The 16,021-nt window shown below is 34.0% G+C and overlaps 1 protein-coding gene across 1 annotated transcript in view; it reads right to left on the bottom strand.

Moving 5' to 3' along the window:
- Positions 1–7,704: 7,704 nt before the first annotated feature.
- LOC130827127 (protein IQ-DOMAIN 5) overlaps positions 7,705–16,021 on the bottom strand; it is a 9,823-nt gene continuing 1,506 nt past the window's right edge. Inside the window, exons 2-7 of the mRNA XM_057692752.1 lie at positions 15,679–15,791; positions 14,837–15,079; positions 13,750–13,977; positions 12,449–12,562; positions 10,801–11,272; positions 7,705–8,177 (exon numbers count right to left, since the gene is read on the bottom strand). Coding sequence (XP_057548735.1) covers positions 8,038–8,177; positions 10,801–11,272; positions 12,449–12,562; positions 13,750–13,977; positions 14,837–15,079; positions 15,679–15,762 — 1,281 coding nt within the window. The 5' untranslated portion in view covers positions 15,763–15,791 and the 3' untranslated portion in view covers positions 7,705–8,037. The remainder of the gene's footprint in view (positions 8,178–10,800; positions 11,273–12,448; positions 12,563–13,749; positions 13,978–14,836; positions 15,080–15,678; positions 15,792–16,021) is intronic.

Below are 16,021 nucleotides of genomic sequence, written 5' to 3'. Positions count from 1 at the left end.
ATGTAAATGTATGTGTAAGAGTTGGAGTGTAGAAGTAAATTTTTAAAACTTGAAGTGTGGAAGTAAACTTGTAAGACTTGGAGTGTGGAAGTAAACTTGGAAGTGTTAGAGTGTGTAAGTAGATGTATTAAGAAATTGAAACGTAGAAGAAGGTTAACTTGTGTAAGAAAATGGTAGTAGCTTGTATAAGTAATGAACATCATGGGGTTAAATAAAATGGATTTTAGTTCATTAAATTTTTGTTCTATTCTATACAATTGGATATGCTTTAGAATAATGTGTAAATTTGATTAAGGTTTGATATTTAAAATATGATAGTATACTTAGAAAATTTTGCTTAAAACTATAACTAAAGTTAATAATAAAACACGGCTAATTTTTAGGTATAAAATAATTAAATAAAAGTTATAAGGTTAAAATAATAAGTAGTAATGTTAGTTTAAGGAAGGACACTTAAAACGTAACATTTTACAAAATCGTAAATATAATAATAAAATTTTACTTTTCGTATTGTAAAATAATAAAATATTATTTTAGTGCTTATAAAAAAATTTTAAACAAAATAATATTTTAAAGTTTAATATTTGAAAGAAATTACAAAATCGGAAAAAGGTTTAGGAATTAAAGATGGGTTGACATGGATAACCAAAGGATTAGGAATTTGAATTGAAAATTCGGAATAATTGATCGGAAGTTACACAAACTTCATTTCTCACCTTCTCCACTCGAGCAATATCACTTCCTCTCACTTAGCCTTTCTAAAAACTCAAACCCTAAGCCCTAAAATCCTTCAATCCTTTTACATTCACTCATCAACAACAACATTTCACTCTTCATATTCATCATTTACATCCGCTATGCATTTTGGTTGGAGAGGGGAAGGGGTACTATCTAGAGAAACCACCACCATCAACATGACCCACTTAGTTCAATCTAAGTGGCTAGAGCTTACTAATGGTCAAACATGGTGGAAGATTCATGACCAACAAATCGGTATCCCTCTCCCCACCCAAGCTCTCCTCGATTCAATCCCAAACCGTCCCACCTATCTCTTTGGACCAGAAGGGCGGACACCTGACCCTCTAGCAGTGGAAGGGCCACCACCATAGGCTTTCCACAATCAGTGCTCTCGTCGAGGACGAGGTGGCTCTTCTTCCACAAACGAGCAACATCACCCCTCACCTGTATTTGAGCAAGGAGGCCCATCCTCTACCTGCGAGTTTGGTGGCACCTCTCATGCAGCACCTCCACCCCCACCATACCTACCCTGATCCCGTCCTAGCCTCCCTACAGCGTTTACATCTGCGTATAGAAAGCTTTGATCAGCGGTTTTACCGGATAAAGGCGCAGCAGAGCCGGTTTGACCAATTCATGGTCGATTACCAGCATAGCCAATATCCTATATATGAACACCATTACCGACAAGGGCATATCGCCCCGGATCACGTGCACCCATCGTGGTACTCACCGCCAACAGGTGATTTTGGTTATGTTTATGGTTCTCGGGGGGCGCTAGTACGTCTTTTGGTCCTGGGCCACAGGAAGAGGGAGATGATGATGATGATGATAAAGAGGGAGATGAGAGTAATGACTAGAGTCCTCGCACCTTATCTAAAGCCCTTTTTGTCGCATTGAGGACACTGCTCAGTTCGGCTTGGGGGAGGTGTTTTATTTATGGTCTCCTTAGGCTCTTCTTGTTTATATATGCATGCTTTCATTGATTTCCTTTTTGTTTTATTGTTTTTTGTAATTTAGCTTACTATTTTCTTAATTTGATTGTGTTTTCAATGCCTTGAATCACATTCTTACACATTTTTTATCTTCAATAGCTGACTTGATTTCATTTTGGGTCATTTCTTAAATTATGTATGATACCTTGGCAAGTTTAGATTATTTCTTCTAAATTTTTAATTTGCAATCTTGTGAACCTTGACTTTTCAAAATAATATTTGAGCATTGATTTGGTTTGTGGCACCGCCTTTGGGCATTTATGGACATATTTTAAACCCGTGAGTCATCATTAAGCCTCCTCCGCACATATCACTTGTCTACTTATGAGATTGTGGATTTGTAGCGCACTAGACATGACTTGAGGACTTGGGCTTAATGTGAATCCAGTTGTTTGTGTTAGACTATACCTATTTCTTCCCTTCTTACCTTTACCACTATTTCTTTCATTACTAATCATCCATCTTTACTTTCACATACCTTTGAGCATACTAGTTAAGCTTACGATGCATAATTTGATCATAATTTTGGCATCTCTTATTATCATTATCTTCTACATCCTTTTGTGTCTTCTTGAATCTTGTGTTATTTTGCAATATAAACTATATTTTAGAGATTGTGGAAGTTCTTAACGATTAACTTGAATTTCAATATGAATCAATACGCTTCCCATATATATACATTTGGATTTCAATTTGCAATATTAAAAAAAAGAGAAAAAAGAAAGAAAAAAAGAATGAACGATGATAAGTAGAAGAAAGCCTTTTATTGTAGAAATGCCAAATTTTCCTCTTGATCATATGCTAGTTAGTCATGCTATCATATTAGCCTTTTCATAAAACTCCATTTCCATCACATTACAACCTCTTTTCCATCTTTCCATCACTTAACCCTCATTTTAAGAAACCTTCCCATTTCACCACTTTTTCCCATTCTTGAATAATCTACCAACCTCCTAGTAAAGCATAAAAGCTTTTGAGACCCCAAGTATCGAGGTGCGAAACTTTGACACATCTCCGTTAGAGGCTCACATCCTTCTTCTTTGAGCCATAGTTAGAGAGAATGAGTATAACTTCAAGAAATTATTGAGTGAATTATCTTTTTCATCCTTGGCCACATACCCAACAAAGTGAGGTTCATTTAATGCCCATTATGATTTGTTTGGGAGTCTTAGACTCAGTATTGTAAGGTCATTGCTTGACAACTTATTTTGAAAATGATTTGTAGAGCAAGAACGCACTTCAAAATTTTAGAATTGATAATCATAGCATGCTAATCTATCATACATCTTTTGATAAATTGTGGCTTGTGCATTCATGATCATAGCTATTGTTAGATGTGCATCTATGTTGCTTCCCTATCTTTTCCCTTTACGATAATACAATGCTTGCTAGAGGACAAGCAAGGGTCTAGCTTGGGGAAGTTTCTTAGCTACATTTTATCTTTATTTTTACTCCTATAAGTGACTTGTTTAGCATGAGAAAAATATGTATTATTGCATTGTTTTATTGGATTTTACGCTTGTTTTGTTGCTTTGGTGTTTTATTTCATTTCAGGATCTAGTCATCAAGACCGAACACAAACTAGCCCATTTTTGTTGCATACATTTCTCACCTGAACGCCGAGGGCTCAAAGAAGTGAAACATCATGAGCCAAGCCACAAGAACAAGCTAAAAGAAGCCAAAATAGACCCACTCGACCAGAATTAGCTCGAGTAGTTCAGAAGCTGAGTATCACATTCCTAAAGCTCGCTCGACCTATCGAGCTAGGTGGCTCGGGTCAAGCGAGCTGCAGTCAATCTTCTAGTAGCTTCTGATCATTAGCAGAATTCAATTCAGGGGTACAGGACATCCGCTTGACCAGGTTGAGCAAGATGGCTCGGGTCGAGCGAAGCTAATTTTGACATTCTGACCAATTTTTGAAGATTCTAATATTGTACCTAATGGTGGCTCGACTTGTCGAGCGGGCTCTGCTCGGGTCAAGCGAGATGAGCTGCAGCAGCTTTTGCGAGCTTTTTAAATATCATTTGAGGTCCAATCACATTTACTCCTTTTGTGCTGCTACCAGAACTGCTTAGCCACCCTACCCTATCAATTAGGGGTGGCACCTCCCTCCTACAACCTAGGGGTGGTGCAACAATCATGAAACCACCACCCCCACTTGTTTTGAAGGCTATAAATAGAGAAGAGGAAGATAGAACTCAATAGCTTAGCTTAGCTTTTATGTATTCTTCATAGCTTAGCTTTTATTTCAATTAAGAATTAGTGTTTAGCATAATTTCTCTTTCAATTCAATTAAGAACTTTCAATTTTCAATTAAGATCTTATTTTCAACCCTCTATTGTAACATTTTGCAATTTGGATTCTTCAACCATTGGTGTATTATTATTGAAGCTTTTGGAAGGTATTACTTTGAATCATCAACAATTATCTTGTTCATCTTTAGATTGAACCTAAAAAGAGTAATTTCTATCTTTTGCTTATTATTGTTTTCAATTCATGTCACCTAGTTATCTTGGATTAATTGCTTTTAGCTTCATATATTCATGCTTGTAATTCTTCAACTTATATTGCATTCATCTTTTTAGAACTACTCTAGTTTAATTCATTCATCTATGGTTCTTAGCTTGTTCGTAATTTACAATCTCAATATGAGTATGAGTGAGTAGTTTATTTTGGCTTAGGCTAGGCATTATCACCATGTATGTAGTTTAAATTGCTTTCTTTACCTTTGGCTTGGTTGTGTTGTTTATGGTTTAAGATGGATTTTGCTATCCTGTGTAGTGTCGTTGAATTGAGGGCGAGAGTCGATTTTTAACGATAATCTATGCTTAAAAATTAAGTCATCTCCATGAAAATAGGTAGATGCTTTGATTGGAAATGTTGAATATATACTTCATGTCTTAAATTATGCTTAGCTCTATGAGAATAGGTAGCTGAGTATGTTTTAAGAAGCTTTTGTCGCTTGAGAGAGAACATTAGTATTTACGATACGTTCTTTCCTATAACAAGACATCCATGGCCTTAGGTTAAAGTTTAGTAAACACTACTTTTGTTAGAAAGCCTAGCCTATGCCTCCTTAGCTTATTGATCATTTTATCCTTGCTTTAGTTCATTGCATTCTTATTTACTTTTATGCTTCATTTTCATTAAGTATTTTTAATTACTTGCTTTAATTATTTCTACCACCAAACATTGTTTTATACGCTTTCGAAGACACTAATCGATCGAGAAACTATTGACTTAACACCCACTCCCAGTGGATTCGACCTATACTTGCCATCGTACTAAGCTACGCCGTATACTTGCGGTATTACTATTAAAGGACGTAAAGTCCCGATCAGTCATACTTCTCATTTTGATTTGTTTCTTTGATTTTGTTACATTTTTATCTTGTATTCTGGCCTGACAAATGGCAATCTCTTTAAATTACATTCATGCACTCATTATGTCTGTTCATTTTTTAAAAATATTTCTTTCATTTATTTATTTTGTTTTGTCCTAGTATTACCAATAAAACAATACATTTTTCTTCCTTGTAACAAAATTAAAGAGAACAAAGGGTAATATTAATGGGGGAGAGATTGTTCTATGTTTGATTATATTGATGACAACAATTGTTTAAAGTAGATTTTGTAGAATTAAAGGGGTGGCGAGAATCCTTTGTTGGGAGAGATTTGTCTTGTCTTGATTTTATTTGTACTCTTTCGTACCACTTTTTTATATATATAATAAGCACATAAATTGCAAAAAAGAGGAGGCAAAATATAATAATTTATAAATTAATGGATTGAATAATTATGACACCTACTTTGGCCTTTGATCATCTAATACCCGCTTTTTGAATCATTTAAGTTAATTGATTAACTAATTATCATATGAGGATCTATTTAGATGATGGATTATTTTGGTTAGCTATTATCATATAATTAATATGGACACTCCTTCAATACACAAAAATTATTAGTATAAAAATATATATAAATATAAATTTTAAATAAATATTTAATTACATATTATCAGTATAATATTATAATATTTCTTATAAAATAGATAAAAAATGTTAAAATATATAGTGTTTTTAATGAAAATAAATCTAGTTGTTAATATAAATATCAATTAAAGTTCTCATACTTTTTAAGGTAAATGTGGGTAAGCTTCCAACAACGTTATCATAATATTTCTTTGTCATTTTCAAAATAATTTTTGATTATCATGTATCTTTTGTTTCTTGAGGAAATATTTTTAAAATTAAAATTTTAATGAAAAAACTTTATTAATAATAAGCAAATACTTAAACATAAAAAAGCAAATATATATTCTAAGAAACTTTAATTGGAAATCTTATGTAACTTTTAAATTCAAAATTCAAAAATTTTGATAAGAATTATTTTATATGACAAATCAGTTTAGGAATAACATGTGGTATTTTAGAGTCCATGATATGATTGCATGATATGATTATCATTTGGTTCAAATCTATTTCATTTTTTGTACTTATTCTATTTTATTATTGATAAAGCATTGTTGCAACTCATAATGTCAAATTTGTTGGAGGAAAAGAAAATATGCATATTCTATGTCTCATATAATTAGTTTCAAATACAAAAGGTGTAAGTTAAAGAAAGAGAGTAATATTATATTCCCTCCATCTATATATAAGAATGCACTCTATATATTTTGGGTGAAAATTAGTAAAAAGAAAAGTTGGAGAATAAAATAAAAAAAATAAGTGAATGATAGAATATTTAAGATGGAAAGAGATGATAAGTTTATGAATGAGATTAAAAGAAAGAAAGTAAATCATTGACAAAAAGAAAAAGAGTGTAAAATAAGTAAAACAAATTAAAATAAAAAGTGGTGCAAATTAAGAGAAATATCAAAATTAAGGGGAAAAAAACATAAATAAATTTTATTAAAGTTACATTTCTAAGGTAGAAAGATTTAAAGGGGAGCACACATTTCCCTTCCAATCTCTAACCTTCGTAGCGCCCTCCTAAACGAATAATAATAATGATTTATTTTTCATTTCTCTTTGCTTTCTTTCCCTTTCCTTCCTCCTCCTCTCTTATTTTTATTTATTTTTTTAAATTATTATTCAAATTTAGTGTAAGAAAAAAAAATATTTCCTCTTATTTAATTCAATATCTTTTTTTCTCTTTTTCTATATTCACATTAAATGTTTCGATTTCTTATTTGATAACATTTTCGCTTTCCTAACCGTCATAGGATATAACCATTTACACAAACACCATTAAATTATCATTTTTTGATCACGCATTTATTGTTAGAAAATATTTATGGGAGAAATAAAAAGTCAAATTATAAATATAAGGTTATTAAAAGATAAAATGAAGATAATATAATTATTTTCAACGGTAATAAATGATTATAAATTGATAGATAAAGAAAATTTTGAGTTATTAATCCCATTATTTTGATGAAAATAAATATTTACCTTAGTGTGATTGGATGACAAATATTTCTAAATTTTTCCCCAAAAATGAGATGAGAAAATTTCCTTTCATTTATACATTGTATCACGTTTTTTTCATCATTATTTTCAAATCCACCTGCACTTATCTTTATTGTCAAAGTTTGGCTAAAATTTCTGTATTAAATATATATTCTCAATACAGCATGTTTTTTCTTTCGGAACAATATTGATATGAATATTTAAACATATTCTAACAATATTTCATCATCCCATTATCATGAAGTGGCTCCCACATAAGGTAAAATTTAAGAGGGTTAGACTTATGCAATATTACCTGTATTAATAATAAACCTAGCAAAAAATTCATTTTACTCTAACCATTGATAGCAAATGTCATGTACAACTTTACACAATAAAAAGTGCACATAATTAAATAAATTATGTTACTTTAGCCCATTATAATTTAAAACAAAAAAAACCTATAAATTTTTAACCCAATCGAAATAAAAACATAATATTCTAACAATACATAGACAATAATTTGGAAACAAGTAAAATATTTTATGAAAATAGTAAATTCTACAATGAGATGATCTTAAATGACGAAACCAGTAACATGCAAGAATTGAATATTAAATACTATGAGGTAAATTAAACAAGGAGCCGTTTTAAAATACTGCTTTGCCTTTACACACATAAATTATACAAACAACAATTACACAATAACTCACAGATACAACACCCAAGTCCTCGCCACATTTATTCTTTATACCGTAAAGATGGGGCTGCCGGAAGCGGAAACATCTCATTTCGTGCATCATGCAACTCCTCCATATTTACACACGATGCGAGACAACATGATACAGTTTCGGGTTAAACATCGATGGCTTGTTGGGCAACTTTTACGGGATTTCCATTTGATTTGGGTTTGTCATTCATCGACTTTCGTGTGACAGGAGTCCTTTTGACAGCAGTTTTAGCCAGCGGCTTGATAGTTTGTGTCCCTTGATTCCCTGGTGAAATTGTAAGCAAGAAATATGTCAGGATGAACTGTAGTTTGTAGAAACAAATTTGTATGTACACTCTTAACTTCAATATGATTAGTCATGCATTAGCTAAAATTCGATTTCCCAATAGATGATCATGAAGCATTCACATGGAGCGGCAGTCAAGAAATTATGGGAGTTCATACCCCAATGTCATTAAATGACTCCCACCTAGAGTGGGTTTTGGGTTTCGGATCTTACCCTCGTTAGTGATAACACAGACAAAGAGGTTGTTTCCGATTAACCCTTGATATTTCAACAAAATCAATTATTCTTCAAACGAAAGGACCAAGAAGCATACACATATGCTTCCTCGTTTATACTCCAACACCTCATAGTTAAATGTAGACGTGGAAATTCGGGTTGTTGGGTTGGATGTCAGGTCAAGGTAGTAGGCCAGGTCATTCTCAGATGTAGAGCTGACCTCTGAACAAATTAATTTGATTTCATTTTTATGCACAAATCGTTTTTGGGTCCGGTCAGGTCATACATGGGTTCAGATAAGAGGATTTAATAAGAAACAACAAATGAATACTACCCTATGAAGACAAAGTTCAACAAACCACAGCTACCTCTGAAAAAAACTAGAAGGATATGTTCTGCTCAAGGCAGGAGATGGGTACCAGCGTTTATTAGGCTAATTTGAGAATTTCTTTGATGACAATAGGAGTACAGTAGATGAGTGACTGCGACAAGAAATAATGTGATTCAAATTCGTCCAAAAGCAGTCCAAGGTGCATTTGGTTCCACTTTACAAAATCAGTCCGAAAGCCCATCCATAAATCCACAAATCTGCTACGCTCGAGAGTGTGCAGCAAGGTCAAGGTATGAAGTCATAATGTACATGAAAGAAGCTACCATCCATACAAGGCATTGAAATAAAGCAAAATTAGAAGTGTTGTGATTAAAGGTGACTTAGGTCCTCAATCCTTGTTTAAAAGGTATTTGTAATGAGGGGAAAAGAGGTAAATTGGACATAAGGAATCTTGGCCTTAAAAGACAACTTTGGTTTTGGAAACTGAAGAAACAGCCGACTCGGCTTTACCTGTTGGAAATTTATATTGATTTCCTTCATTCGGCTTTTCTGTTCCTAGGCTTTTAATTGTAAGTGATAGGTCCTATGTGTTATAAATAGGCCTAATCACATAGGTTGGGATATCTTAGTTTTCTAACCCTCTTTCTCTCTCTAGATTACAATATTTCTCTCTCTTAAACTCTCTCAATTCTTTCAATTGTAATCATCATCTATTGTAACTCCATTGGAAGTTCTTGAAGGCAATAAAGACATCTAGGCTAGACCGAGGACGTAGCCCAATTACGAGTGAACCACGTACATCAATGTGTTCGTTTGCTTTGTTGTTTTATTGCTTAGATCAGTTGTTCTTGATTGTTGTTGCATCGCTTCTGTTTTGGGTCTTAATTGTTCAACCCAATTTTTGATGCTATAACCTTTGATCTTAGGGTGGTGAGGGCTTAATTCTTCAAAAAGGAAGTCCAAGTTGTTCGAAAGTCCAACACAAATCAGCAACATCAAAGTCCACTAAGCTCCTTGTCGTGGCAACATTAAAAAAGTTTAAATTCACATTGAAAAGAAGATATTGAAAGGACTCATCATAAGAAACTTAGGTTGATTGGCATAATAAAAGAGTGAAAAGGCTTCATGAAGCCGTATGTTCTCCAAGAAACAACAATATGAACCACTTCAAGCAACCTTTCCTCCTCCAATCATCTTAAATAAAGCTTTAAATGATAGAAACTTAAGGCATCCAATCAACCATGAACTCAACTATTCCAAAAGTTTGCATGAGGCTAAAGAAGTCCTAGTTGTAATAAGTTGCCAACTTTAATGCAATATAGTTAGTGAAGTTAAGTTTAGTTCATTGTACCTTCCAAGCATTTGGACAGTTCGAAGGGACTTGACATAAAGAGTCTGTTCATTTACTATGTAATCTTTCTTATTATCCAAGTAAATGAAGTATGTAAGGAGTCATAAGGAGAAGGTTGAATAGGCTTTGTTAGTCCTCCTTCATCTACAAATAGTCCTGTAATTCTCATTTTAACCGGTGAGTGATGAACAAAAACCTGAATTGGGGACTTTGACATGTTTTGTCCTAGTGGGTCCAAAATCTACTAGATGTCTTTAAATAGAGTGTGGTTAAATTTTCTGCATAAATCTATCCATTTCGCTCAAAAACCACAAAAACATACCTGTACAATTTAAGCTCTTTAGGCTAGATCCTATCCCCATTCACCCCACATTAGGTTAAGTACGAAATATCCAAATTAATGAGATTTAAAGTCGAGTAAGGAAGAACCAAACTTTCATCATTTCAGTTGGATAATGAAAGCAGATAGGTCAAACCGTCTAAGCACAATCAAATTTCTTGATTCATTAGATATGGTAGTTATATATTAAAAGGTGGCTGACTCTAAACATTTAATTTAACATAAAAAATAAAAAATTGCACCATTCAAGTCACAAAACCGACTTTGTAAGACCATCGATCCACCCCAAAGAAAAGGGATTATTAAAATATGACAATATAAATCCATAGTTCAATACGTGAAAGAAAATAAGGAAGCAACATACCATTGCTCGGCAAAGACAATCGCTTCTGAGACTTGACATCCCGAGCTGTAATTCTTTCTTTTGGGTTGCTGCGAGACCTTAAGCTAGCAGCAGGTTTTGAGTTGGCTTCTTCAATTGGGTCCTCACTAATTTGTTTAGATTTTTGTTTGGAGGACATGGAGTTGGATGCTTCTTGGGTATTTGCTGACTTACTAGGGGAAGATCCATCGGAGTTGGATGGGATTAACTTTTCTGCAGGGGGGTTTGTTGGCAGAGACTTCCTCCCAGAAGCTTTCGTTTGTGTTTTAGTCTCATCTGTAGCCTCAGCATCTTCACTACCAACTATCTTCATACCATCCTTGAGATTGATGTCAAGAAATCGGTTTTCCCAGGGACGTACGGCCATCCATCTCTCTAACCAATTCCATCCCCAACTGTTTTTATCTGGCTCAAAGCCAGAAGCAGCAGCTAATTGTCTTGATCCTGCTTGCCACTGAAACAGACACCGATGTCAAGAACCCAAGGGTTTTGAAAAGAGTAAAAAAAATTTAAAAAAAAAAAAAAAAAAAAAAAAACTAAGAACGAAGCAGCAAGATTACCACAATTAAAGAAATGTTTCTCTTTTTTGTCTTTTTGTGAAGGGGCTGGAAAGGAGAAAAAAATGGATCTTCACATGATAAAAAGCTCGGTTTTGAAGGCATGACCTACAAGATCTATCTTTTCCCTTATCCTACACGTTATGACTAGGGATTGAGGCTTGGGCTTGCTGTTGTTTTCTCTTGTCCTAAACTGTCGATACAATTTAAAATTTTACTTTTCACAGTCAACAAAAATGCCAAAGCCTTAATCCCAATAATTCTTGAAAACTAAACTCTTGGAATGTACTTCTCTAAGAATACTAGGATAACTTATTCTTCAAAACATACAGCTTCACAGACAAGTCTAAGAGTATGTCTAGGACCATAAATAAACTCTGGCAGTATGTCTGTTAAAGCTCATTGAAATTATCAGCTTTCAGTCAGATAATCCTACTCCCTACATCCCATTTGATTAGAAGTTTAGCAACTCTTTTATATAAGTGTAAATACTAATTTATAGTGTGTGAATAAGACAAATACAAGTGGGGTAAAGAAATGAGTGGAAGAGATCAAAAGAGGGAATTTATGGATGAGACTGAAGAGAATTGTGGGGACCATTGCTAAAAGAAGAAAGGGTGAAAACTATAAACAACCCAAAATAGAAATTGGGTGCGAATTAAGGGGGTGTTTGGTATAAGAACATCAAATGTAATGGAAAGGGAAATGATAAAGAGTAAGGGTAAGGGTATGGGTTGTAGTTATATGTTGTTTGGTATTAAGGGAAACACTTACTTGATCATAGAAAGGGAATTTGTTACTTGACATAAATGAATGGTAACAAAATAAGGGTATCCATTACCCTCAAAAATGGAAATGGGTTAACCTAATATTAAACCAAACAAAAAATGTGGAGTAATGGTAATTGAATCCTTTACTTGGTATTAGAAAGTTCATACCAAACACCCCTAAAAGGAACTGCGAGAATACAAGTCAAGATAAGAATAGACCAGTTAACCAGCCGCAAAAGCACTTCACATATATCGATATACTTTATCCAGTAGAAAAGCATCAAAAGGGAACAAAAGTTAAACCTGGTGAGCCAACGCATAGGCCATAGCTCTCTCACGCTTAGCAGCAGCCTCCTGTCTCTTGAGCAACTTTGCTTGTATTTGTTCTACAGACCCAACGCTATCACACCATCCTTCCTGAACAGCAAAACATGCACGAAATCATACATTCGGACCTCATATTTATGAACGTGCTGACTTGATTGGTGATATTAATGACAGAATTACAATGAATTTGTAATCAGCTTTAGACAACCCTATATTTTGGGACAAAAATTTGGCATAGGTTTTGTTGTTTAAAATATCAGAACCATCCATGTTCAGGTAATGCAACTTCATTCCCAAAAAATGAGCTATTCTTCCTAAAATTCAATTGACACTATCTGCTTAAGAAGTGGTGATGAATTGTAAATTATATCAAGAAATGTAATATTATGCATCCATCAAATAAGGTCCACAGTCAATTTCCAAAACTGTGTTTGAATGCAGAAAGAAGGAAAAGGACAGAGAGGGAAGGGAAAGAGAGATATGTTTTCCTTCCATATCTTTCCCTGCTCATTTAATCCAAATGAGGAAAATCCATATACTCATTGCCCTTCCCTTCCTTTCCTTCCATTTCCTTCAATCCAAACATAGCATAAGAGAAAGGATAAATAGGAAAAAAATGACTTGTATCGGAAAGGCACTGTCTTTTCCCCCCTCTGGTACAGTAGTTATTGTAATATTTAATGAACAAACTAACCATGCATGAAAAATATAACGAAACTTCAACTAAGAGATATGACAATAACATAATGGAATTTCCCTAAGCTATTGTATTGCACAAGAAAACTTTAAAAGATTTCTGATTCCTGAATTTCAATTGTCCAATAAAATTGCCAAACCCTAGGTTACCAAATCCTAGTTAGCCTATATTTAATTTCAACTTATGTTTTTCATCAGAGGGGTTTTTGAGGGTGTGCGAGGTGATCGAACGCAAAAGGCCCCCTCTTTCTCCCGTATATGAAAAAATTAATCAAAAAAAGAAATATGTTAAGTTTATTAATAAAATATATATATTTACAACAAATGAGGCGCAAAATAAAAGTTTTGCACAAGGCCCCAAATTCTTCATGACGGCTCTATTTTTCATGGTGGTATAACTTCTATGACTAGTAATGTAGAAACGGAAAAAAAATACTTAACACGAAATATGACCTATGATTTTACGAATGATGCCAAGAATTAAGATCACAGATCTTTGAATAGGAATATTTGGAGATTATCAAAGTTCAGTCGAAATGATCAAACAAGCTATAATTTCACAGAAATGGAGCAACAAATACCTCTATTTCTCGAACACGAGCTTCCTGTAAAAGTTGTTGTTGGGCTTTCTGTTGTTCACTTTGAGTTTCTAGCGCCAAACGCACACGCCTTGCTCGTACTCGAGCTTGAACTCTTACTAACGCTTGCATACATCGAAGAGTTATTGCAGCTTGCTTTCTCACAGCATGCCCTCTGACAAGTGCTTGGAGTCTTACCAATCCTTTCAATGCTCTTAAAGCTCTCCTCGCCTGTTTAACACAAGAAACACAACAAAACTTGAATACAACTATACAAGGTACTAGGTGGAAGCACTAATATAATGGAACAAAATCAGAAACAATTAGCACTACTGCATTCAGTAACAAATATTCCTGAACAAATAAAATATTTTCAAAAAAGTTGAGTATTAAACACAGTTCTCTTTCCAGCAGTATGTACTAAACAACTTTTTGTACTCTAACATCACAAAAATTTCCATCTTTCATTGCTCCCACAATTACTTTCACCTCCACACAAACATCAGGTTTCTGAAAGGCTTTTGTCGACCATAAACATCATCAGCTATTTAATGTCCAACAATTTGAACTCCAGCCATAGCAATTTATATGCAGCATTGTAATAGGAACTCGTGTAACAGAAAATCATTGCTCAAATCTGAAGATGAAGTTAAAAATATTAAGAGTCTAAGAGGCAATATGCAATAGTGCATAATGTCGCCATCATAGCCGTATTGCGATCATTTTGTAAAAGTTTTTAAGCTGACCGCAACTGAAATATAGGCCGAGACAAGACAACCACATAATTTTCCACTTTGACCGTGAAAGCCATTTCGCGATCGACACAGCAACAAAAACAGAATTCTGACACTATACATTACACATAGAATTACATTAGCAGTGCCTTATTGTGCTATGATAGAGTATCCTGCTGGTGGGTATCAAATTAACTAACGTTCAAAAAGTCGTATGATAGTAAAAACATCCTTCAATCAATAAATGTAAGTTAAACATCTAGCTCATTTTATCATTATGAAAGTCAAAGATCATTCTTAGTTCCAGTACAGCAGAATGAAAGTAAATGAACATTCGAAGCAAAATTAAATTTTACCAGAAATCCACGAAAAGCAGTTTGAATATAAGTAGCTGCCCATTCTTCTCTATTTCTCTGGTGTTCTTCAGCTTCAGACTGTACTGGAATAGAGGTTGATGGGGAGGCAGCAACATCAGAAACCAGCCTGACATTAGCATCTGCAGAAGATTCACTACTTTGCCCATGTTCTTGAAGTGCATTGTTATCTATGTCAATAGATTGATTTCTGCGATGTTGAGGCTCACCAACAGCTGTTGCTCTCTGTAACAACAATGTTTCATCACATAAAACAGAAGAGTGGGAATAGATCACAGCTTTTAAAAGTCAGTTAGCAGAGATAGTCATCATATCAATATGACCATATAATCAATGTAATCGTATGATTTCTGATAGCAAAAGATTTACAGAATTTGGTTTCAAATTATGATGGACTAAAGCAAAATCAATGGTTCATCCGAAACGACCTCTTTGTTTTTACAAGGATAAGGTTATATTATTCAACCCCCTTGAATCGCCACCTAAGTGGGGGGCACTTAATGGCATTGCGGTAGTAAAATATTTTCAGACATTTAGAGCATGAGCAATTACGGGTAAACTATTTGCTCCCCAAAATTTTCTCTGCATATTTTGTTTTGTCATATCATTTTTCATTAATGTTTTCCTTCTACCCCCCATGACAAACAAAAGCAACTGTGATTACAAAAACAATTCCCTTTTCTAAATGATTACTCCATGAACAATTCTCTCTCCAAAATGATTCCTATGAACAATGAAGAGTAGGTGGAACCGTAGAAGCATGCAAGTTTACCCAAGAAAAACAGAGGCGAAAGCTAGCAGCTAGCAAAAGAGAAAACCCTCACCTTTTCATCTTTCTCTGAGGATGACGACTTTTCCGACTTCTTAAATCCAACCAGTGCTTTAATCCATTTCCCAGGTACACCCATGTCACTAGTGTTACTTACTCTTTTCTAATCTGCAAACAAAGATAGAAATATTAACAAGCTTCTTCATACATAGCTTATTCAGATACTAGATAGCATGAAAAGCCTGCACACACAATTTACATGCGCATCGTGTAACAATCAAAGAAAAGTACATAAGACAAAAATAAGCTGAATTGAAAACTGTATAGATAGAAGAACAAAACATCTTATACCTAGTAATGCAATATTATATAGATCATTGGAATGTATTTACTGAAAA

This window comes from Amaranthus tricolor, chromosome 11, assembly GCF_026212465.1.
Source record: "Amaranthus tricolor cultivar Red isolate AtriRed21 chromosome 11, ASM2621246v1, whole genome shotgun sequence".
Classification (NCBI taxonomy): domain Eukaryota; kingdom Viridiplantae; phylum Streptophyta; class Magnoliopsida; order Caryophyllales; family Amaranthaceae; genus Amaranthus; species Amaranthus tricolor.
Note: the sequence above shows the minus strand (reverse complement) of the source record. Positions and strands in the feature narration are given on the sequence as shown.